The sequence below is a fragment of the Chelonia mydas genome, chromosome 19 (genome assembly GCF_015237465.2).
Source record: "Chelonia mydas isolate rCheMyd1 chromosome 19, rCheMyd1.pri.v2, whole genome shotgun sequence".
Classification (NCBI taxonomy): Eukaryota; Metazoa; Chordata; order Testudines; family Cheloniidae; genus Chelonia; species Chelonia mydas.
The window spans coordinates 3559004-3583194 of record NC_051259.2 but is presented as its reverse complement, the minus strand read 5'-3'; the positions used below and the strand labels follow the sequence as shown (position 1 = coordinate 3583194).

Sequence of the window (24191 nt, the reverse complement as noted above, 5' to 3'; positions counted from 1 at the left end):
TGGCTGTTGCTGTTGTCACGCCAGTAAGACCCACCTTTTGGAACAACATTAAAGCCCAGCAGGTCTCTGTGCACTTCTGGGCACATGGGTATTTTTGCAATACAGCGCATCACCTTGCAAGTTCCTACAAGTTTGCAGCCCAAATGCTTCTTTGTTAATGAATCTGTGAGTCTCCTGCACAAACTTAGATGAGCTGCTGTTTGTTGGAACAAAGGCATCACAGAGGATTGCTATTGTTGAGAATTTGAAACAATAAAACTAGTGATTGGATGAAGGTTCTTTTTAGTCTCATATCTGTTTCATTCTCTCCAGGGCTATAAAAGAATCCAGGACTACTGTGTCATTTGGAATATAGAAATTGATTTTAACAAACTTTATATTCTGTTATCAGTAGTTCTTACAATTGAGATTCGTGAAGCTTATTGTATATTTTATGCCAGATTAAGAGACTACTCAGTTACAACAGCAATTTGTGTGTTGCTGTTTCTTTCCTTTCAACTAAAATCTTTTCCCTCTTTGTTTCTCTCTTGCAGGGCAAAATCAAAAAATGGTGGAAGGTGTTTAAGGGAAAGATTGGAGAAAATAGGCTTAAATCTACCGGCAGGAAGGCGTAAAGCTGCCAATGTCACTTTGCTGACGTCGCTGGTGGAAGGTAAGAGTCGTTCTGTGGTTTAACATCAGACTGGGGTGCCCAACCTTTGCCCTTCTAAGTCCTCCATTTGCAATTTGACAGAAGGCCTAAAACAGAACAGATTATGCAGCAGCCATCATTAAGCCAAAGTGGGGTCTGCATGTAATTCTCCATCTTGACCCAAGCACGTCTTCTGAACTAACAGATTTCTGCTGGGCTAACGGGAGCACAGTTTGGAGAAAGCACTCACAATCGGAACGAGGTAGGACTCTGCAGACCTGTCAGGGCAAATGTTGCAGCGCTTACACGTGGCAACCAAAGCTTTTGGGGTCCTTTAGAACATCACGGGATCTAGAATTTAGAACCACTGAAATCTGAAACCCAACCTGTGTTGCTTAGCTATGACTGGTTCATGTAAGTCAAATGTTATTCTTTCTGCTCCCTCATTGTATGAGCTTAACTCTTCAAATCAAATTTTCAGCACGAGTTTGAAATGTGCTATCAATGACTACTGGAGCTTAAAATTCACTTTTGTGAATTACTACAAGTAAAACTCAGTTGCACGAAGATTCACAGAAAGCAAACACAAAAGGAGCAGGAACGCGGCCAAAGCAAACTCATTAAGAAATTATCACGAATATTCACCAACCTATTCACAAATATGCACTCACTTCTATTGCAAAGTTACTGCACTACTGAAAATGTTGTGTCCTTGGCCCAAACAGACCTGTCTGTTGGGACTCAGACTTGTGTAGATCTCCACATGTTCCCTTGTCTTGCCTTTGAAATAGGTCAAATGCACTTCCAATCCTAGCTGCCCCTATGTCTGGATTCATGGTACACTAGTGCTCCGCACACTCCTTAAAAATATGCTTGAGGTTGGCTCAATGGCTCTGCTGTGTGAGACAGCAGGGTTCAATTCCCAAAAGAGAAACAGTGAGGGAACCAGGGCCTTCTAGGGTATGTAGAGGGAGACAGTCTGTAGTGGCTGATCTGTGAGTATGGTGGGTGCTGAGTGAGGCTACGGGAAACATGCTATGTAGGGCCTCCATAGTCAACATATAACTTGCCCTTTAAACATGAAGTCCCCTTGCTTAAAGCTGCATGTTTAGTAGTTCTCCTCCCAGCCTTCACACTATGGAAATGATGATGTTGCTACCGCATCTATGGACCAAAGGACACAGGAAGGAGACAAATGAAATGGTAGCTCCAACGCCCTTCCAGCTTCGGAATCCATTGTATTTGCACCCAGCGTGTTGGAGGCAGCTGCCTGCAGTTTTTGAATAGAAAATTGTCTCCATTGTTGCCAGCAAATTAAATGACCCGCTTCATTAGGTGGAGGTTGTTACCAAGGGCAGTCGGTGCGTGCTGAGTGACAGGCTGATTTCCATTCAAAGAAAAGAACGAAAAGAACGAAAGAAAGGAAGAAATATACATTTTGATTTCACGAGGCTGCTGGCTTTTTGGTTACTGCTTAACGGCTCATAGTAAATAAAAGAGTGGGGCCATGTGTGCTTGATGGATCTGATTTCCTCTTGCAACTCAGCGTTCTGGTATTGGAAGATGGTTCACCCAGGGGAAGGTGCTAATGCTTTGCCATTTTTCAGCAGACAGAAACTAGGTTGCCCTGCTATGCCCCAGGCCCCTTTTTTCTTGGACATTTGCTGTCTTATTTTAATCTGTTTGGTCCCCTCTGCCTCTTCAACCTCTGTACTTTTTATTTATTCATTTTTTTATTTATTACTGGGTGTTTCTGAGCATTAATTATATTTTTATATCGATGCAGAGCTGTTCATAACTATAGATGGAGGGATGATGTCATTTATTTGAGCATAAGCTTTCGTGAGCTACAGCTCACTTCATCGGATGCATACTGTGGAAAGTGTAGAAGATCTTTTTATACACACAAAGCATGAAAAAATGGGTGTTTACCACTGCAAAAGTTTACCACTGCAAAAGGGGGGAGAGAAAACCTTTTGCAGTGGTAAACACCCATTTTTTCATGCATTGTGTGTATAAAAAGATCTTCTACACTTTCCACAGTATGCATCCGATGAAGTGAGCTGTAGCTCATGAAAGCTTATGCTCAAATAAATTGGTTAGTATCTAAGGTGCCACAAGTACTCCTTTTCTTTTTATAGATGGAGGGAGAATTGGTGGCCGTGGGTAAATGAGACAGGGGAATAAAAATCATCACCTAAAATAGCAAAAGAAGAACATTAGACACATAAGGCTGTGCTCGAGGGATGTGCTTAGTGGACAGTTTGCTTGCTTCCAGAGCTTTGCTTCAAGTAGAACTCACACGCTGTGTCTCCTGTGCTAAGGTTCAGCCAGTTTGGAGTCTAACATTTGTCTCTTTTGATTCTCATGTGCCAATCTCATCATCTTATAAAGAGGAAGCATGGCATGCTAGAACCAGGGGGAAGGGAAGAGCAGAAGCCATCCTGATGTCCTCCATGAATGTACTATGCAAATCTCAAGGACAGTATTTAGCACTTAGATACTGCAATGCTAGACACGTTAGAAATATTTAAGAGAGCCACATGGGCAAATCAGTAGAAATAGAAATGTGTGTCTGGAATTTTTCATGGGATTTTCGGCGGTCTGCTCTCTGGCATTTTGGGTGCAGGCTTCACTGGAGTTACACCAGGGATGAATTTGGCCTTAATTCTACACAAGATACCAGGTTACGTTCCAACTTTCAAAACACTCTCAAACACTCCAGAAAAGAGTTTGAAAAGAACGTGGCTAACGTAGGCATCTGGCCTGAAAACTTTACTGGGACTGCCCAGGCGCTGAAAGATTTCACACGTGGGATGAAATGTTGGCTGAATTAGGGCATTACCTGTGTAAAGTCACTTGACAACTCTCCTTCATGGCCATCTCTGCCATGTGCCCTCCTGCGCCACACTGGCCTGAAGGTGTCCCAATCTATTTCATTACAGCTGGTAAGGAAGCCCCTGCTCCACCAGGCCCTGATTCAGCAAAGCACTTTAAGAACATGTACTGACCCTCGGATCAAGCCCCTTTACAGTGTCTCAAGTTGGGCTCCCAAATCACTAGTCACCTTCAAAACACTTAGCTTTAGCCACTAACACATGCTTCCACCAAGCACCAAGGACAGAGCCAAGAAGTCCCAACTTCCAGTGCTTTGCTTTAACCCCTCTGTTATAGCTTCGGTTCCACAGAAGTGACTGGATTTTCAGGCATATTGTGCACACGCACATGCGCCCACACACACAAAATTGCCCCCACTCTAATCTTCCAGTATTTCATGATATAGTGATGGCTGAGGGAGCGAGGAGGGAAAGGAAATTGAGACGCTTCAGACGGGGAAGTGCAAACACTCTGCCCAAACGAGGCTTCACGCACAATTCTCAGAGCTGGGGTGGCAGCGATGGGAACTAGGTTAATGCTATTAGGATGGATGGCCTAATACGTATGAACAGCGGGGGGCAAGTCAAATTAGCTCTGTCTGCCTAACCGGGGGTTTGGGCATGATCAATTACCATCAGCTCTGATTATTTCCATGGGGATGCCTGAAGATGGATCAATTTCATCAATGAGAGGGCAGTTCCATGGAATGATGGATACCTAGGCTGAGCACTCTCCCCTTAGGCCTTTCTGTTCAGTGAGGAAGGATACAAACAAGAACCTATCTTCCTTCTATTCCTCCTGTGCTTCCCCCCTTCCCCTGCTCTTGAGTAATCACAATATTAGGGTGTTCCCCCCCCCTCCACAAAAAGGAGTCAGTCCCCTTTGATAGTCCGGGTTTGTGGTAAGGCAGCGTGGTTGCCTCACACAATGGGATCATACTCTGATTCTGAAATAGGAGGGCCAGTAGGAAAAGATAGAAGGAGAAAACCGGTGAGAGAAAGAGAGAGATGATGTGGGAGGTGGGAGGGACAGAGTTGTCTCTGTTATGCTTCCTCCTGCAAGAACACAGCACAATGGGCCAAATTCCACCCAGATGTAACTTCAGCCACATTGACTTTGGTGTGTTACTTTATCGGCCAGCAAAGGAGGGAGGGAGGGATTTTGTTCTTAGAGCCGGCGACTGTCAATCAGGACTCCTGGGGCATGATTCTCCCACAGCAGGGCACAAGAAACTCCCATTGCCTTCGGTGGGAGCTTGACATAGTGCAGCACCTCCAGAAGGGCCCCCCTGTGGCAGGTGCAACACGACAGGCCTGTCTGCCTCAGTTTCCCTCCAAAGCATCTTCCCAAGTATAAATATAGCCCTTGTGCGTTCCATTTATTACAGAAGTTCCATGCATGTAAACTTTAACAAAGTGCCACAACCTTTGTCTAGAACTTCCCCAGCATAATCCAAAGCAGTATGCACAGCATACCGTCCTAGGATCCCTCCTCATGCCCCAGCTATCCAGCCCAGTCCTCTCCTGTCCTTGTACCAAGGCAGCCAGCCCAGTCCTTCCACATCCAGAGAACAGCTCCACTCTTCCCAGCAGGAACCCCACAGCCTCTCTGCTGGGAGATCATAGAATCATAGAATATCAGGGTTGGAAGGGACCTCAGGAGGTCATCTAGTCCAACCCCCTGCTCAAAGCAGGACCAATCCCCAATTTTTGCCCCAGATCCGTAAATGGCCCCCTCAAGGACTGAACTCACAACCCTGGGTTTAGCAGGCCATTGCTCAAACCACGGAGCTATCCCTCCCCCCATCCCTTTACCAGGGGAGCATCCCTCACTCCCCTCCCTGTCTCTGATCCTCTCTGGTTCTTTATAGCCCCCAGTGGCACCCTGCCTTCTTAATTGGCCAAATGGGAGCACTTGTCTTTGCACAGGAGAGCTGGACCTACTTCTTCACAGGGGCTAGCCACCCTGTGACGCAGCTAGTCCCAGAATGCTAGAGCCAATCCTGGAGAGTCCAGAGTTTTTCTCCCCTTGGCTAGAGATCTGAGAAAAAGGGCATCCAGCCCCAACAGAAATGAGCAAGGCATCCCAATAAGATATGTGGAGACTTCTGCAGAAAATGCTCCCTCATTGTTACACAAGTACAGACCCAGCTCATTAATTTGTCCTTCTTCTAGGTGAAGCGGTTCACCTCGCCAGGGATTTTGGATACGTGTGTGAAACAGAGTTCCCAGCGAAGGCAGCAGCGGAATATCTGTGCCGTCAGCACTCTGATCCCAGCGAACTCCACACCCGGAAAAACATGCTCCTGGCTACCAAGTGAGTATGCATCCCCAGCAGCATTGAGGCCCCCTTGTGCTAGGCACTGTACATACATATCACGGAAAGACAGTCCTTGCCCCAAGGAGGACACACTCACGGTAATGGGCTGCACACACATATCCAACGGATACACAACACAGTGAAATGCATCATGCACTCACATTGGAAGGACGAACATGAACATTCAAAGGACATGCTCATTGACACTGCACGCATTTGGCTTATGTTTGCCTTTCATGACATCTCCCCTGGGGATAACGCATCACTTCACCAAACACTTTCCTCTTATTTTTTGTTGTTGGATTGTTTTAAGCTAACTGTTTTCAAGTGGTGTTCTGCTCCGAACAGTGACTCATTAAAAATAACTTCATGGGTTCCTTGCTTTTTGGACCTCAGAGACTTTCAGATCATTTCACTTAGTTTACAAGTAAAAGGATTTTATTTAACTGCCAGTCCTGCAAACTCATCCTGGGACCTGAACTTCAAGCCAGGTTCTTTCCTTCTCGGACATCATCACCAATCATAAAGATTCTGCAAGCTAAATCATGCCCTAAGTAATACCTGTGCAACCCCATTGCCTTCAAATCATGCCCTCAGTGACACCTGTGCAAACATGATTCTTACTGGGGCTTCATAATGATGCACAGGGAATTGAATCGGAGACCCATTAAACTCATCTCGTCCAGGCTAGCAAATAGCTAGCCAATGGAAATGACCTTCAATCCCTACCAGCTCAGGGCTGAATTCAGACCAGTGTCCTGGAAGGGAAACACTTGGAGTCTCTTGGCTCAGCCAGTCTCCCCAGTGATAACAGATTAAATGAATTACAGAAACAGAGCACAAACAGAAACTTAGGACCATAGATTTCCAGCCTCTTTAAAAACGTAATGGCTTCCTTTCTCTTGTAGGCAAATTTGTAAAGAGTTTGCAGACTTGATGGCCCAGGATCGTTCTCCGCTTGGGAACAGCCGCCCGTCTCTCATCTTAGAGCCAGGTGTCCAAAGCTGCTTGACTCACTTCAGCCTGATAACCCACGGCTTCGGGGGTCCAGCTATCTGTGCAGCACTCACAGCCTTCCAGAACTACCTGGTGGAGTCCCTCAAGGGTTTGGATAAAATGTTCATGAACAGCACAGGGAATGGGCATGCAGCTGGAGACTCTAAAGCATCAGAGAAAGAAGTGAAACATCGGAAATAACATGCTGTCTCCCTCCCCCTCCCCACTGGGGGGAGCTCTTCCCAGCTCATGATAGGAGGTCTGATCTTATTGGTGTTAGAAAAAAAATGTTTTCCGAACTACGATGTTTGAACTTGAGATGCAACTCTTAAAGCAAACAAATAAACAAGAAGATTTAAAGAATTTAAGAAAGAAGAAGAAGAAAAAGAAGAAGAAAAGAACCTTAATGGACATCACTGAGATCGAGAGAATAAGACAGGTTGATGGCTTTTGTTTATTTTAATGGTGGATGCAGGAAGCCAAGTCATGTGCAATTTTATTTTGTTTTGTTTTTTAACCCACAACAAAATACTGAAGTGCCCCAGGAGTCTGTTCAAACTGAAACACCGAAAAATCACTAGAGAGGAAAGGCCTCAGCCACTCAAGATGCTTTTGAAACTGAGGCAGAAGTAAGTCAGGTGGGATTTTTTTGTATTGCAGGCAGATCTGGATGTATAACCTGCCTTCAACAGGCAGACAGGGAATCTTCCAATGATGCCACCTACACAATCGTCCTATGCCCAAGACAAGAGGAAAATCACCAGCGTTGCTGCCTTGATTTTCAAGCGGTTTTAAGACTTTGTTTACAGTTTGCAACAAACTGACACTCACTACAGATTTTCTCCAGGGCCTATGGAACCCTGAACCATGTCAGGAGAACAATCTTACACTCAGACTTCTTTCCAAGATGGGAATTGATCAACGAGAACCTTCTGGAATGTTACATGCAAGCCAATGGGGTCAAGCAGGTTAAGTTACACCTGGGACTAAATAAAACTCCACAATCTACAAATAACAGCACACAGGTTTCTAAAATTAATAATAATAATAATAATTAATAAAGCACAAGGAGCAGAACTTGAACCAGGCCAAATTGAACTGAACTGTTCTAAATCTGTACATATTTATTTATGTGTAATTAAATCTGAAAGTTTTAAAATGTCCAGTGCAAGTTATTTATATCTAATTGAGTTGGGATTTTTTTTTTTTTTGAAAGAGGAAAGTCTTTGGATTTTCTGCCATTAGAAATGGGAATGAAGTTTTGGAGTCACAGACCTGTAGCATGGACAACAGGCTGTGATGATAATGGCTATCGAAGTTCTGCAGGGTTTTGTACTTGCTGTTGTTTCTCTGAGAGCTGCAATCGATGTACAACACACCACAGTGTCATTCTCATTATCTTAATAAACCTCTTTTTATTTGAAGAAAACACCTTCATGTTCTCTGGGACACTTGGTTTCTTCTGTTTCTGCCAGAAGGAAAAGTTCTATAAATCCAAGGGAGGGGAAGTCCCCTTTTGTTTTGTTTGTGTAGCTGACATTTGACTGAAATAAACTATGGATTAATAGAAATGAGCTGAGAGTTACCGGAGCTAGGATTTACGCCCTGATCCTGCAAATAGCTGTACTTTGGGCAGGCCCCCTGCAAGAGCACAGAGCCAGTGGCAGGATTGAAGTCTTTGATTTTACTGAAGACAATAGAGCAGAGATGGGTTTACAAAATGAGGATCTGGATCCCCACAAAGTTCTGGGGCGTTTGGATCAATGTTTTGGATTCAGGAGACAAAGACCATTGTGAAATTCAGACTGGAATTGGGGTTCAGATTTTACGCACACACTTGCCAAGTTCTAGGGTGTTCAGATCTGGAATTTTGGCTCAGGTGTCTTGGTTCGGGCCTTTGTCTGCTTTATAGATATAGTTTTCCCTTAGGAATATAGCAGAGGCTGATGGAAAGTGTAGAGAAACCCTCAAATGATCGCAACATAAACATCCTTAAAAGGGAGATGTTTGGCAACTTAAAAGGAAACGTGAATTTTTTTATATTGAAATCCTCTAGGGATGGGCCCAAACTGGAGCCATTTTTCCAAATCATCATCCCTCCAAAATGTTCAGCATTCACATCAAATGGAAATGGGTGGAGAAACAGCACTGAGTTTGTAGTTTGCAAAACTAATCCCTAAACGACGATGCTCTGCAAAACCAAAAGAGTCCTGACTTTGCCCCATTGTTGGCATCAACTTGCCCACATTAAGAGAGAGACTTCAGAACAGGGAATATACAAGAACTGGTTGGGGGTATGGGAGGCACATCTGCTACATGGCATCGGAACAATATGACATGGATGCTGATATATAATCTATAAACATGCAAAGGTGAGTATAGGGGGAGTGAGAAGTCATTTCATAGTCATAGTCATACAGGTGTTGCTTGTGTGAATAGGCCACTCTGCATATACCAACTAATTCTGGTGAGTGTTCTTGAAATGCAACAGAGAGAAACATTAGATAGCATGAACATCAGGTTACAATGTACAGTAATTATTCAATTTGTCAGGGAGAAAAACTACCTCCTCTACTGTTTTCCCCTTTGGGCTGCTGCTTAGTCCCTTGAAAGTTTCATGAGCCAAAGCCTAGCTCCCTAATGTCTGGGGTGGGAACTGCTTCTTTGTAAAGTGGGTGGGAGGTTGTGGGCTCTGCCCTAGACTTCCCGGCTGCTTTTGCGTAAATCACATAAAGTCTGGTTTTCAGAAGCACCCAGACCTACATTTTCAAAAGGGGCTAGTGACTTTGGGTGCCCAGCTTGACCCGTAAAAAGAGCCTAGTTTATATAAAGCAGGTGTAGGCACAGTCTTCAAATACGGCCCCTAAGATGGCCTCAAGTTGGGCACCCAGAAATGGAGGCACCTAAAATCAGTAACCACTTGTGAAAAGTCAGGCCTGAGTCTCACAACTGCAGCAGAAATCAGTGGGAGAGGCAGGTGCTCAACGCCTCTGAAAAATCTGATTTCTAATATTGCTGTACTTTAGTGGCACATCAGGACACTGGGTGTAATAATACCTCTCAGCCTCTTTGGGGGTGAAGATAAACCCATAAATACTTGGTGATGGGGCCATATAAATATCTAGATATACAGAAAATACTGTTTTAACTCATTGATCTCCACAGAACAGAGAAAGATTAGTCACATGCCTCTCCCTTATGCTATTAAACCTTAAACAAAATCAAGGTGTTCACCCCAAAACATGTGACAGTTAGGTGCTTATTGTTGGCTTCTCTCTTTCTGCTTCACACCATCTGCATGTCTTTCCCAGGCAAGTGCAGCAAATCAGAGCAATCCAAAAGATAAGTGTTTGCCAGGAGGGTGCTTTTTATTCAGTATCTCATTAGTGCTAGAATTCACCTGCCAGGACCCCTGTCCTGTAGGGACCCCCAGTTATTTTCTCCACCTTCCCATCCTCAGAAGCCATGAGGGTCCTTTCCACAATCCAGGACCTCCCCTTGTATAAATTCCCACACTGACTACATATATCATCGTGGGGAAATATGTGACATTACTGTTGGCAAAGTGTATTTCAAAACAGATTGTCTCATGATTTCTACCCGTTATGGGACACTTTGGAATTTCAATCTAAAATGTTGTTTGAATTAATTTTGTACAAACAACAAATCTAGGGAAACCACAAGACAGTCCCTGACATGAAACGCGAAAGTGACCTGTAGACTAGGACTCTAAGTTCCCTAATACTGAGATATCTCACGCGTTAACTATGGTTAACACTGAACTGCAACTCTGTATTTTATCATTAACATAAAGAAGAGGCTGTAGTTATGTGCTGCTATTCTGCATGGCTTTGAATAGAACGAATAATTCACCTTAATAGGATACCTTAAAAATGACAGGATGGTAATCTCTCTCTGTAGTACACCAACACAATAAATAGACTTTTGCAAGTTGCTGACTTGTGCCTGGTGTGTCCTTTCATTTATGACAGAGTCTTTAAAGTTCCAGTGTAACAGATAGAGCATAAAGGAGTCAGACAGTCAATAATCAATGGGAGTGTTTCTGTTGACTTTAATGGGATTTGAATCAGATGAGGGGGAGGGGAAGGGAATCCATGTAGTGAAATTGCAGGACCAAAATCTCCTTCCAGTGGTAACAAAATAATCAAATATAACCAATATGCTCAGGGGAAAAGTAATTGGAGGAAGTGGCCTAGACAGCATAAATGTCCTAGACAGAGTCCCACCCCAATTTTATTTTTTCCTGACCCAGATTTTCAGAGAACCAAACTTGAAGAATTCATCCTTTACTACACAGGATCAGAACTCTTTGCGGGAGTTTAGTTAGATTTAATAGATTTTAAGACCAGGACGGACCATTATGATCATCTAGTTTGACTTCCTACATAACACAAACATTATCACTTGGGCCACCAGGGACTCTTGGTGCTGTAACTGAGAATAATATCTTTAAACCAACCCTTAGACTTTACCCCTCACTATTAGGGCATCCCCCACATTTGAACCGACAGCCTCTGGCACTGAAAGAGCCAGTGAGCCACTTAGTGGTACACAGACATCCAACCAGAGTGGAGGTGTTCAATGAAGCTGATAGCTCCTTACCGTAAACTGAGCCGAAGCATATTTATTCTGATGCCTCCAGGATATGTTTCTGTTTGATCTTTCCTTGCAAGCAGGAGTTTGAAGACATATCCTGGAATATAGAAGCGTTCCCTTAAAAATGACGTTCAGTTTAGCAGCATAGGGCATAGCAGACATCATATAAAAAGGCAGGTTTGAATGCAGATAACTATCCACTCCCTTTTGATGGTAGGGCTGAGGTCAGATGAGATCAAAGTATTGCTCCAAATCAAACACTGGAGTGTGCCAAGATGTGTTTTGATCTCGTGTCCCTCTTACTAGAACCCCATAGGATGGATCTGTGTAGATGGGATTTGCTTGGGTATCTAGTCCAATTTTGTTAGCATACCATCTACTGCACAGTCTGAAACTGACTTGGGAATCTTCAAGAGGCAAAGTTTTCTTGTCATGACTCAGTGGTCTAGTGACCCATATTCTGCAAACTAGTAGAATGGCTTCTCTGCCAATTTTTTCCCATGTCCAAAATTCCAGCTGCTGTGTGTGCTCCTGCTCATTATTCCATACATATTAGATTAGACTTCAGCCAATTCTATTGCAGCACCTCCACTTAATTTAAAACTTCCCCTTCTCAAATTTATGCCTTAAAGGGTGAATCACCCCCACTGCTAACGGCCTGCCAATGGCCAAATTCCTCACCTAAGTCCCATGTTACAGACATCATTAAGGTTCAGTGATGTGTTATGCCTTCTGCTGGTTCTCTGCATAGGGGTGAATTTCAGCCTAACTCAGGAAGAAGCATTTCTAAAAAGTTGCAGTGGACTTTCATCATGTTGAGAAGTAGTCAGCTTTAGTTTCTTTATGGGTTGCTTTATGCCAAGTGTCTCAAGCAACTTTGATAAATGTCAATACAGCTATGCTGATTTACACCAGGGGAGAAAATGGCCCACCGTATCTTCATGTTTTCTTGACCAAAATGCAAAAATCATGCATGGATCTCCAAAGGGTCAGGAAGCAAAAGTTTCCACAAGATTCATTAATATTTTTAAATGGCTTTTGTAGGAGATTACACTCAGAGAAGACTGTCAGGCGAAAACTGATGGCTTCCAGTACTTAACTCTCTCTTGGGGGTGTCCAGATAAAATAGTCTTGGTTTGTTTGAGGATGCTTTCTCTATTAGCTGGTGCTGGAGACTGAATCTGGGCACTGAAAAATCCTGTTGTCCCATCTATCTCCATCCTCCAAGGCAAAGAAAATTCTGCAGCCAGAACTCAGCTCGCAACTTGATGATGGACAAGAAGGACCAGGATCCAGCTCACTCTCAAGTAGTCACGTGAATGTTTCCAGGGCTAGCAGTACGACTACCAGGCCAGTCTGAGCTAGAGGCACAGGGAACAGATTCTGTACGTTGAATAAGAAAATGTCTATTATGGCCATATCAGCCCTTCAAAATGCTTAGTGGTGGTGGTGCGGGAGCAGACTAGCCCTGGCGTAAGCCACACCCTGCTATCCCCTTTAAATAGAAGTTTTATGTGAAGTATTCCACAAACACTTTTTGGAGATGCCTAGGACATTTCTGGCTGTACTTTCTTGTTTTCGCATGGTGGAAGGTGCCAGGCTGCTTAACAGGAAGAGCTGCCACTAGAAATCTTGGAGGCCTTATTAATTCTGAAAGCTAAGTGGAACTGCAAACAGAAGTCATTGCTGTATTTCCTGGGCAGATTATATCATCCTCAGATGACTTCTCTCTTTTTATTTATTTGGCTATGTTTACATCTGAGCATGCAGAAAATATCTAATATAGATACATAAACCACACAAAAGGAGCATTTCCTCTTTGCATTTGGAATATTTTCAGCTAAGCTGTCAATATGGTCAATTTCTCTGCAGAGCAACTTATTTTTTAGTGATTATTTATTCATATTCCAGTAGTACCTAGAGGTCTCAGCTGAGATTGGGGCCCCATTGTGTTAGGTGCTGTACAAGTACACAATAAGAGATAGTCCTTCCCTGAAAACTTGTAGTCTAAATAGACAACACAAAGGAAGGATTATTATCCACATATTACAGCTGGAAGCACTAGTTCCTATTAAGATAGAATGTTTCAATTCATTGCTGATCCCTAATCATCAAAGAAATATTTATGCTTTTAAACCGTCTAATTCTGATAATCTGTACATGGGCAAATGACGAGTCTGATGAGTTGGCTGATAGCAGAGGCTGTTTCAGGAGAATGAGTTATAACCCTGTGTAACTGAACTTGGAACCTTTGTGTTCCAATAAAATACTTGCTAACAGATATTATTTATCCACAGGAAATATTTTAATTTAGGCTGATTTTCGCCTTCACTGTCAGTATAAAACTCAAAACCCTGCTGTGGTGACAAATAACACTGTAGATCAGAGATTCTCAAACTGTGGTGCACGGATCACTAGTGAAACAGGCTTCAAGCAGGCGATAAATGGGTTGGTTTAAGAATAATATCAAAATAAGAATCTATTGTATTGACACTGGCTCAAATTATGAAGGTGATACACTCAGTCCTTCTGAGCTGCTGGTGTAGTATGCTAGGCCTTAAATATGAGAAATACTGCTATAGCTGATTCAAGGGGAAGGGATAGTTACACATCTCATTTAATTTTCTTGGCTTTTTTTGCATTTTGGACAATGAACACAGAATGGGCACTTTTATTTCCCATTTCTGCTCAGTATCATTGTTTTGGTTCTCCCAGGGTTGCTGCTGTGCTGGAGTTTCCAGCAGCAGAAGGGAATGTTTTAATTCAAGCCTACCCCTCCATCCAGGTTTCCATTTCATTCCCCTTCCACACCTCCCCAAAAAACACCCCCATAATGAACACAGACCTCACTGCTTCTTGCGAACTCTTCCATCATAGGTTGCCTTTAGCAGGACATAGGAATTGCCAGACTAGATCAGACCAGCCATCCATCTAGCTCAGTAAACTCTCTCTGACCAGTGCTGCCAGAGTTTCTTAAGCCAGAAGCCCATCTGAGATTTACAGTACCCTCCCTGACTCCAGGGCAGCCTCTGGACAGTGTGGCTAGCCCCATTATGTTTGTAGCTTGAACCCTCTTATGAGAGCAGGGTGGGTAAGTTCCAAATCACAGAATGAGTAGCCAGCTTCCCCTGCAGGCAGGTAGGGTGGGGGTGGGGGGAGAGGAGGCATGGACAGGGGAAAATGTCACAGAAATCGCAATCCATCTGCTATCCCCACAGCAGGAATCCCATGTATATTACTCCTGGTAGATCTTCTATAATGCATTGGGGATGAGAAAAAAAAAAAAAGAAAATGTTTCCTGCGCGGGCATGGAGATGTCCATTCTTATTTAAGAGAAGTCACCAATCACACCCTCTTTGAATCTGCTGAGCTACAGAAGCATTTGAGCTTCGGACCAGCAAGGAAAATAGTGCAATTCCGTTTTGTCCCATTTTTCCCCCTGTTAACACCATGCACCTTGTTTAATAAGCGAGTACTGCTCTGGGATAGAAGAAAGCCATCTTTTTCACAACTTTTGAACATAAAGGGCCTTTTGGTTTCGCTCTCTGAAGTTTTTAGAACCAACCTAGAAACCAAAAAAGAAAACCATACAGCTTTATAGTTCCTAAATACACGAGCAGAGGTTAAACTCAAGTCTTTCACCAGCTTACATAAACATTTCAGAGCTGAAGCCAAGCTGACCCCTGGCAGCGTTCTCACAGCCAGCTTTCTTGGTGTTCCAATGAAGTGTGGACAACAAATACAAAGGTAAATACTAATAGAAAAATGTAAGTATCAGATGCACTCAGACCAAAACTCTAAGTGAGATGGTTTGGATAAACTTCTTTATGTTTTTCTTGCATGGAGAGTGTAAAACATATGTGATTTACAAAGAAAACAATTGTAACTGGATTTTTAAAGGGGCAAAATCATATATTTAAAACGGATGAATTGTAAAGCAAAATTTAAGAAAATAGATTTTGAACTTTATTAATTCTTTATGAGGAACAAATAAATGGATCAGACTCCTGGTCCAACTTGTCCTGTATCCTAACTTTGACTGTGCTCACTACCAGAAGCTTCAGAAAATGGTGCAAGAAACCCTACTGTTGACAAGTGTGGAATTATTTGTCATATGGGAAGTTTCTTCCTAACATCCATGAGTTAGAGGTTCATTTATGCCCCAAAGCAGGAGAGCTTATAGCCCTTCCACATTTGGTTTCTTAAAAACGCTATGTAAGCTAACTGGGGATAGTCTCATTACACACATAAATGTCCAATCCTTTTTTTGACAAAAACTTTGTTATAATGATTTCTTCTGGAAAGGACCTTCATAGAGGTGCTAGCTCTTCTTAATGAAGCAGTTGCAAAATATTTGTTAATATTAGCAAGACACTTTTTCCTAACCAGGTTCTCAGAAAGAGCTGAACCATTTTAGCTGAAAGTTCCCCCCATCTCCCACCCTCCTTCCCCCAAAATTTAACCTGAGGCAGATACCCAGGATGGAAAATTTCATCCCAAACCCTTAAAGCCCAGCAAAGTTGCAAGCAACTGAAAACAGGGTCTTAGAACGAAAAGAAGGGGATAGCACTGCCTAGCATTAAGGTTACCAGCTCCACCTATAATTAGGACCCTACCAAATTCACAGTCCATTTTGGTCAATTTCACAGTCATAGGATTTTAAAATAATAAATATCATGATTTCAGCTCTTTAAATCTGAAATTTCACGGTGTTGTAATTGTCGCATCCTGACCCAAAAAAGAGTGGTGGGGCGGGGGGTGTGTGAGTGTGTGTCCACAAACTGATTGTAGGAGGGTCGGAGTACTGCTACCCTTACTTCTGTGCTGCTGCTGGCAGGACACTGCCTTCAGCACTGCGCCCCCGCCCAACACAGCTCTTACGGCAGCGCAGAAGGATGGCAATACCGCAACCCCCCTAAAATAACCCTGCAACCCCTCTGCAACTCCCTTTTGTGTCAGGACCCCCAATTTGAGGAACGCTGGTCTCCCCCGTGAAGTCTGTATCGTACAGGGTAAGAGCACACCAGAGACCAGATTTTACGGTCAGTGACACGTTTTTCACAGCCATGAATTTGGTAGGGTCCTACCTCTAATCATCACCGACTTGGCTTGGTAATTTTTCACTGTGGCCGAGCTAGCTGGCGCAGAAGCTGCCACTGAGTACATGAGACACATGATGGAATTCTTGATTCAGAAATCCTTTTACCAGTCATCTTTACCAGAGTGGTTACATTTGACGCCTGCCAATGCCACCCAGCTTTCTCTGAGATCGTTAAAGTTGGCTCTCTTTTTATTGCTTTGCTGCCAACGTTTGTATATTAATTTTGAATTTTCCAATTAGGTCACTAATTCTTCAACAGTTCCTGGGGTTTCTTGCCATACGCTGCTGCTCACTTACCTCCTGTTCAGCACACAGGCCCTGCAACCCTCTCCCTGAAATCCATTACAAAGGAGTGATTATTGCAGCAACTGACCCAGGCCACAGGGCTACAGCCCAACTCTAGAATCTCTATCCTAGACAGATCCATAGAGCGATGTCAGCGTTCCCCCATGGCCTTGTCCCTTTGTTTGCAATGTGGAGTATATCCTCAAAAAACAAACTCTTCTCCTTTCTGTCTTCGTCTCAAACCTTGATGCTGTCATTTCTGAGATGCTTCCAGATACACTGTGTACAATTGTACGAGCAGCCTTCCCTGGAGTAACAAATCACCATGTTCCACACTTTCCGTAGCACCAAAAACTCCATCCGCTTGTTTTACATCCACAAGACAAAAAGAAAAGTATTTGTGGCATCTTAGAGACTAACAAATTTATTTGAGCATAAGCTTTCGTGAGCTACAGCTCACTTCATTGGATGCATGCAGTGGAAAATACAGTAGGGGGATTTTATATACACAGAGAACATGAAACAATGGGTGTTACCATACACACTGTAACGAAAGCACTATTACACATTCACACAGGAGTTCTCTACTTGGTCAAATGAAGGCTTTAATTTGGTTATGAAACAGAGCTAAGGTCCAGTTTACAGCACAAAACTGTAGCTATGGTCCTGCTCCTGCAATGGGACTCCATAAGGTTCTGCTTATGTGGATCCACCAGCATTTGTAACCAAGTTGCAATCAGGTTCCCCGATATGGTTGAATTTGCCGTGTAGGCAGGGCTACATCAAAGGTTCAGTTCCAGAAGTGACCAAGTTCTAGACGTGTCTTCCTTTCCTCACGCCTCTTTGTACTTAAATTGTGGCAGTCGAATGTAACCCCCCCCCATCCCCAACTCTATTACGCACAAAATCTGTAGGTTTGGCATCGTCTGAGATATTTTAGGATTAAGGCCATTCTTCACTGCTGTCTGGCCATTACTTCTATATAATAGCCTGATGCTATTCAGAGGTTCCCTTCCAGTAGCTCTGTAACAGGGCGGGGCATGGATCCTCGATCTCTTCTGGTTGGAATATTTGAGATCTGTTCGGAATCGTGACATCGTACTTAAGATAATTCTACTGACTGTTCCTGCTTTTAGAGGCTTGGGTTAGGGGCTTTGTTTTGAGCCGGTTACATCTGTGTAATGAGATTGCCGTTTCGGTCCAGTGGTCTAAGTACAGGCCTGGTAGCCAGGGACTCCTGATCCCAGCTCTGAAAATGACTCCCTTTGTTGAGCCACTTAGGGAAACTGAGGCTGAGAAACTCGTTGTAAAATGGGGATAATTCTTACCCACCTCACGGGCCAACTTAATGTTTGCAAAAAATCAAGAGAATTACTTGAGAATTACTCACGAGAAAAAACATTAATTCCCAACTATTATTTGGCAATAGATTATTACAGCCAGGGCCTTGGATGTCAGACTGAATTCCTGAGAACCACAGATCACCTGTACAAGCTCTTCTATAGATGGAGTGGCAAGTGCAAGTGTAATAGGCTAGGTGGGGCATGTGTCTGATACCACCACCCCCTGTGGAACGCAACAGGCTTGCTTGCACACAGGTTCTTCCTGCAGGCTGAGCTAGTGAAGCCAAAGTCAAAAGCTCTGACAGAATGGAAGTGGCATACGTTAAATTTCAAGTGAAACACCTTTAGCAACAGGAGACCAAAGCATCAGTCAAGCCCACCAGTGCTTAATGCTGCTGTGATATCATACTGTCCATATCCCTCTTAAAACCCTAATAAGAGATGGCAGATGACAAACGATAGGGCAGGATTTTTTTTTAAATTTAACTTGTTATAGAAATAATATCCGGATATCTTATATAAATGAGACCATTACATAGTTACAACTGATATTCGACTTGTATGTTAATCATGGACTGCTGATTTTACTTCTGTTTGAAGGTCTCTGCTCTATTTGTCAATCAGAATAGCAAAATGCACACTGTAAGGGTCCTGATTGTGATCTTCCTTGCACTTGTTTTACAACAGTGTAATGCTACTCCCTGCAACGAGTTACTCCTGTTTGACACCAGAGGGACAGCAGAATCAGGACTTAAATTCTGTAACATAAATCAGATCTCACATTTTATTTCCATTTAATAAAGTGTGCCAGCTACAGAGGAAGGTTCTTTGCTCAATATTTATTACCATTGAGGCTGCTTTGGGAAGGGTGCTACAGGATTGCCAATCAGCAATCTGAAACGTTTTATCTTGTTTCACTGACCTTTCTAGAAACATCTCTGCATCCTCCCCCAAAACATCATTTAATTACTGTACTTTTTGCAGCAGTAATCCAGTGATTCATAGGGAATATCCCACCACCTCCCGCAGCAAACATGCAGTAGGAGAGGAGCTGTTTTTCTTCTCAGACCACCGCGGTCACAAAAGTCTGCACTACATCAAGATGCCAGCCCTCCCACAGCCAATTACTCGCTGGAGACCTCAAGACCTGTGCAGAACTAGTGCTTCCCCCAAGTGACTCTCCCTGCCTCCCCTAGCAAGAGTCTGGAGATGCCACCTCTGCCATTGGACTCAAGCCTGCCACAGGGCAGCCTGTTCTGTGCTCCGGGGCAGGGAGAAATGTGACTGAAAAAAATAACGCAAAGGAAATTTTCAAAGTACAAAACTGCATCTTTCTATTTAAAACCAATTAACAGGCAAACCTGAATCACTTCCATTTGTAACTTTTCATTTTCCATTCCAGTAGGACAGTGCCTGTGCTTTCTCCAGGAACCCATGCTGCCTATGCCTTTCCTTCTTCATCAAAGTGTCCAATCCTGCAAAATGCTACGCATCCCTAACACTGGCTGGGTACTCATCAGAATCAAGCCCTAACCTATTCCTAACCATTTAATTATGCACCCACCATTATGGTGTTCATGTGCCAGATTTATAATACAAAACTACATCTGATCAGAGGGAACATTAGGACAGCAGCACAGTTTGGCAATGGCCAAACGAGGCCTTTAAAACTACAGATTTTTGCAGATCTGAGTTGTTTAGTTGGGCTGCAAAACAGGAGAAGAGGAAGATACAGGACCCAAACAAATGAACCTACAACAGCCTTCATCCAGATACTAAGAGGAGTTTCTTCCAGACCACCTCATAGATGGACCCAAGTTGTAATGTTCAGTATGTCTGGATCATCCCATTATAGTTAAGAATTAGCCCAATCTCCCACCACGTTTAGGAGTGCTCAGACTCAGGGTGTATTTTAGTTCCACCGCTATGCAGAAATAGATTTAGCACAGTGTGCTTTTTAAACTGATGCTAATCTTTAATGGTATAATACTTTACTGAAGGAAAAGTACCTACTCATAATTCCAAAACAGATCCTTCTAAAACACTCCTCTCCCCTCACCCTTCATAAACAGTAAAGGGTTTTCTATGCTACTTCCACAGCTGTCTTGAGTTAGACTACATGAATAAGCTTATTGGATAACTACCTAACGGCACATTAGCACGGAACCAAAACCCTTAAAATGTCACTTTACATTTTCAAGATGACTAACTGTTTTAATTGTTAACACAGTCCACAGAGGGTCATCGGGATGCAGTGGTTCAAACCCAAACTAGTCAGGAGAACAGAGCAGAAAGAGGAATAGGATTTTATTTCATCATTCACTTTTCCATTAAAAAAAAAAAAGTCTGCTGAAGTGACTAAAGCCTCCGTTTAGTTTGACTGGTGCTCATATGTGAATTTCCTGAGCTTAGTTACTGTTGATTGCACTGACTGATAAGGACACATGGAACCTCAGTATGCGGTTAAACCCTTTTAGAAAGAGGGAATTAAGGATGACATTTTGAAAATTAAACTTATTTTTACGACTAGATTGAAATGTACTCCCCAGCCACACACCAGACATCACATGTGTAATAATACAACTGCACTGATGTAGCACTTTTCACTCCCTACATCTCAAAACATTTTACAAAGGGGAGTTTTATCTCCATGCTGCAGCTAGGGAAACTGCTGCACAGAGAGCTGGAGCATCTTGCCCCAAGTCACAAAGTCTGTGGCAAAACAAGAGGCAGAACACACCTGCCCTAGCTCCAGATCCTACCTAGCAGCATATTGCACTGCCTTCTGTTACAACTTAACCGAAAGTAGTCTTCATTTTGTTTTCAAGAAACTGAAGTGACCGAACAAACCTAGCTGTGTGCATTTGAGAGATGCTATTGCTATTCTTTACCCTTGTTTTCTACACCTTTGAAACTAATTGCTGATAGTTCCATTGTGTACCAGACATTCTGGGATCTCTCAGTATACATTCCAGTGTTTTACTAGGGATCGAAGTTGGACAGTAATTACCAGGATCACTCTTTTCCTTTCATGAGGACTGGCACTAAAATCACTTTATTACAATACCTCCCAAATTCTCTTGGACTTTGATCAGATTGTTCCAGATTCACTTACACAGGCCAGCTGATTTGTATATAGTAAACCTCAGAGTTACTAACAGAGTTACAAGCTGACTGGTCAACCACACACCTCATTTGGAACTGGAAGTATACAATCAGGCAGCAGCAGAGACAAAAAAAGCAAATACAGTACAGTGCTGTGTTAAATGTAAACTACTAAAAAATAAAGGGAAAGTTTAAAAAAGAAAATGTGACAAGATCAGGAAACTGTTTCTGTGCTTGTTTCATTTAAATTAAGATGGTTAAAAGCAGCATTTTTCTTCTGCATAGTGAAGTTTCAAAGCTGTATTAAGTCAACGTTCAGTTGTAAACTTTTAAAAAAAAACTTTAAAAAAAGTTTAGTTCAGAGTTCTGAACATTTCAGAGTCGCAAACAACCTCCATTCCCGAGGTGTTCGGAACTCTGAGGTTCTATTGTATATGCTGCTGTTGATAGTGGATCCTTGTCCACTCTTAATGTGCAGCTAAAAAGCATGTTCTCACTACCTGCAGGCACGGGTATTTGAACTGTGAACCCACCGTATTTAACAAGCTAGACGGAGTAAACACTTGGATAGGACAGGCCGACAGAAAACTTGCATGAAGTGCCTTGGTGATGCCTTTAGTGGTACTCTCGCTTCGGCATCAGTAATCAGCTTGATGGCTGTGCACAGAAGACTGAGCAGCCACATTATTTTCAATGATAATGTACAACTAGCTCTATTATTTACCCTAGTTTTGCTTAGGTAAGAATCTTCTTTATCGCATGTCCTAAGCTGTTGTGTGTTCACTGGGCACTGAGCAACTGCCATAGCCCATTCCACATGCACAAATCTATTACCCAGGAAGGGCTCCCAATGATTTTCCAGGCAGTAAAATGGTCCTAAGACCATGTCGACACTACAGACTTCCTCTACATGGGTCAGGGTGTAATCTCTGACTCGCATAACTGTGCTAGAAGCAGCTCCTAGAGTGGATACAGTTTACACTGGCAAAGCTACACTTTTGCAAGTACATCTTATTCCCATCCCCTTGAGTGAAATAAACGATATGATCAAAAGCAGCTTTGGCAGTATAATCTGTATCCACACTAGGAGCGCTCTGCTGGAATAGCATATCTGTATACATATCCCAAGCACTCAGTGTAGACATGGCCTGAGGCACAGATTCAGTTCCCTTGTAAACTGATCTTAAGGCAAACTCTAGCCCCACAAAGAGATGAGCTGGTGCACTGATCTGTTACATGCACACAGTCCTCAGGAAAAGACCATCTTTAAACAGGAAATCTAAAATGAGAAGAGTGCCTTGTTAACTCTTTAGGCCCTGAGGCTTTGGTAATAAAACATATGGTCAGGATTATTAGCCAAAGCAAAGCAAACAGCTCAATGTAGATGTTGCAATAACTTAGAAATACTTTAACCTGGGTCACAGCATTTTAATTTCTCTTTATATCAAACTTTCTGTTTTTAATGGAAACCATTTTATTCTGCAATAGTTTAATTCCTTCAAAGAATATATCTGATGAAAATTAGACCTGTGTTGTTAGATTTAGATCTCTCAGCAGGATTTCTGAAGTTTAGGATCAAGGATATTTTTTATAAATGAAGTTTCATGGGCTTTGGAGTAAAGTTGACACAATATTTATATGCAAAAAAGACAAAGTACCCCCCCCCCACCCTTTTCAGCACACAACTGGGGTGGGAAATCTTTGCCTTCCATCTACTCTGACCAATATGCAACTCAAAATTTGCTAAGCCCATCAAGAGATTTACAGCTGCAGCATTCATATAAATCTAAAAACAACCGAGCAGATCTTTAAAAAGACCTTTGGACACATTATTTTAATGAAAGAAATTTCAATTTGCTTTAGAAATCGAGTCATACGTATGGAAACTGGAAATAAGTGTAGGTAAAATCAGCTGCTTAAATTTACTTGGTGCAATTCTCCTTGGGACATTGAACACAGGGCTTGTTCAATGAGAGGTTTATTATAATAGGACTTGGTTATCACTTGGTTCTAGGAGATTAAATATTAGGGCTGGCCTTCAGTTAGGTGGCAATGACTTGTTAAATGCTACATCACTGTACGAAAAATATCCAGCAAAAAGTAGGACTCTTCCTCTCCTTCAAAGTACAAGTCCTTAAAAAAATGTAAAACTAAGATCCCCCCAAGAAGGACGAAATGCTTTATTACAGAGTCGAAGGAGCATTTTAAAAATTTCTGCAGATTCTTTGTTCAATTGCTTTGTGGGTAATGGAAGTCCGTATTTATTCCTGGAGGTTGCTGCTCTGTTGGCTCTTGATGCAACTCCCTGTATCCCTCAGTCAGTGGGGATTCAAAGCTTGGTCCCTGCCCTCAGGCGAAACATATGTTCCACTCTAACCTGACTCCACCAAGGCTGTTTGGAATGGAATAATTGTTTTATGTTTATTAATCACCTGTGTGCAGATGGGTGCCAGTAATAAATAAAAAACAAAAAAAAAACCCAACAAAACACAAGGCAGATCCTTTGCTAGGACATAACTGGGCTTTAATGGCACAACCACCACACCCATATGTTGGTGTCTGTTAAAATAGTGAGCCTCCTATCAGGGGATAGTTAAACACTTTTTCTATTTGGTATGCAGCGAAGAAAACATCATACCAGCTCAGCCAATCTGTAATGAGGTCTTCTAAAACAAACAGGAAACATGCAAAAACATTCAAGATTGGTGGTAAAATAAATTAGAGATGCTGCTTACGAAAAGCTAAAAAAGACATTAATGCAACACAGTAAGGGTGAGATTTCAACCACCAAAAAGTCAGGACATTCCAAGTTAAGGATCCTCCTATCACGTTAAATGTGACCTGCCAAGAGAAAATAATTTGGTTGAAATCTTGTTTCTTTACAATGTACAAAGTCTGAAAAGTTTTTTAAAAATCT

At 42.6% G+C, this 24191-nt stretch overlaps 1 protein-coding gene across 2 annotated transcripts in view; it reads left to right on the top strand.

The window, feature by feature from the left end:
• The window catches only part of TFAP2E (transcription factor AP-2 epsilon), a 48115-nt gene extending 38788 nt beyond the window's left edge, over positions 1-9327 (top strand). For both annotated transcript variants that reach the window (XM_027823139.3, XM_027823138.3), the window contains 3 exons: positions 534-652; positions 5683-5824; positions 6736-9327. In XM_027823139.3, coding sequence (XP_027678940.1) covers positions 534-652; positions 5683-5824; positions 6736-7024 — 550 coding nt within the window. In that variant the 3' untranslated portion in view covers positions 7025-9327. The remainder of the gene's footprint in view (positions 1-533; positions 653-5682; positions 5825-6735) is intronic.
• The last annotated feature ends 14864 nt before the right edge of the window (positions 9328-24191 follow it).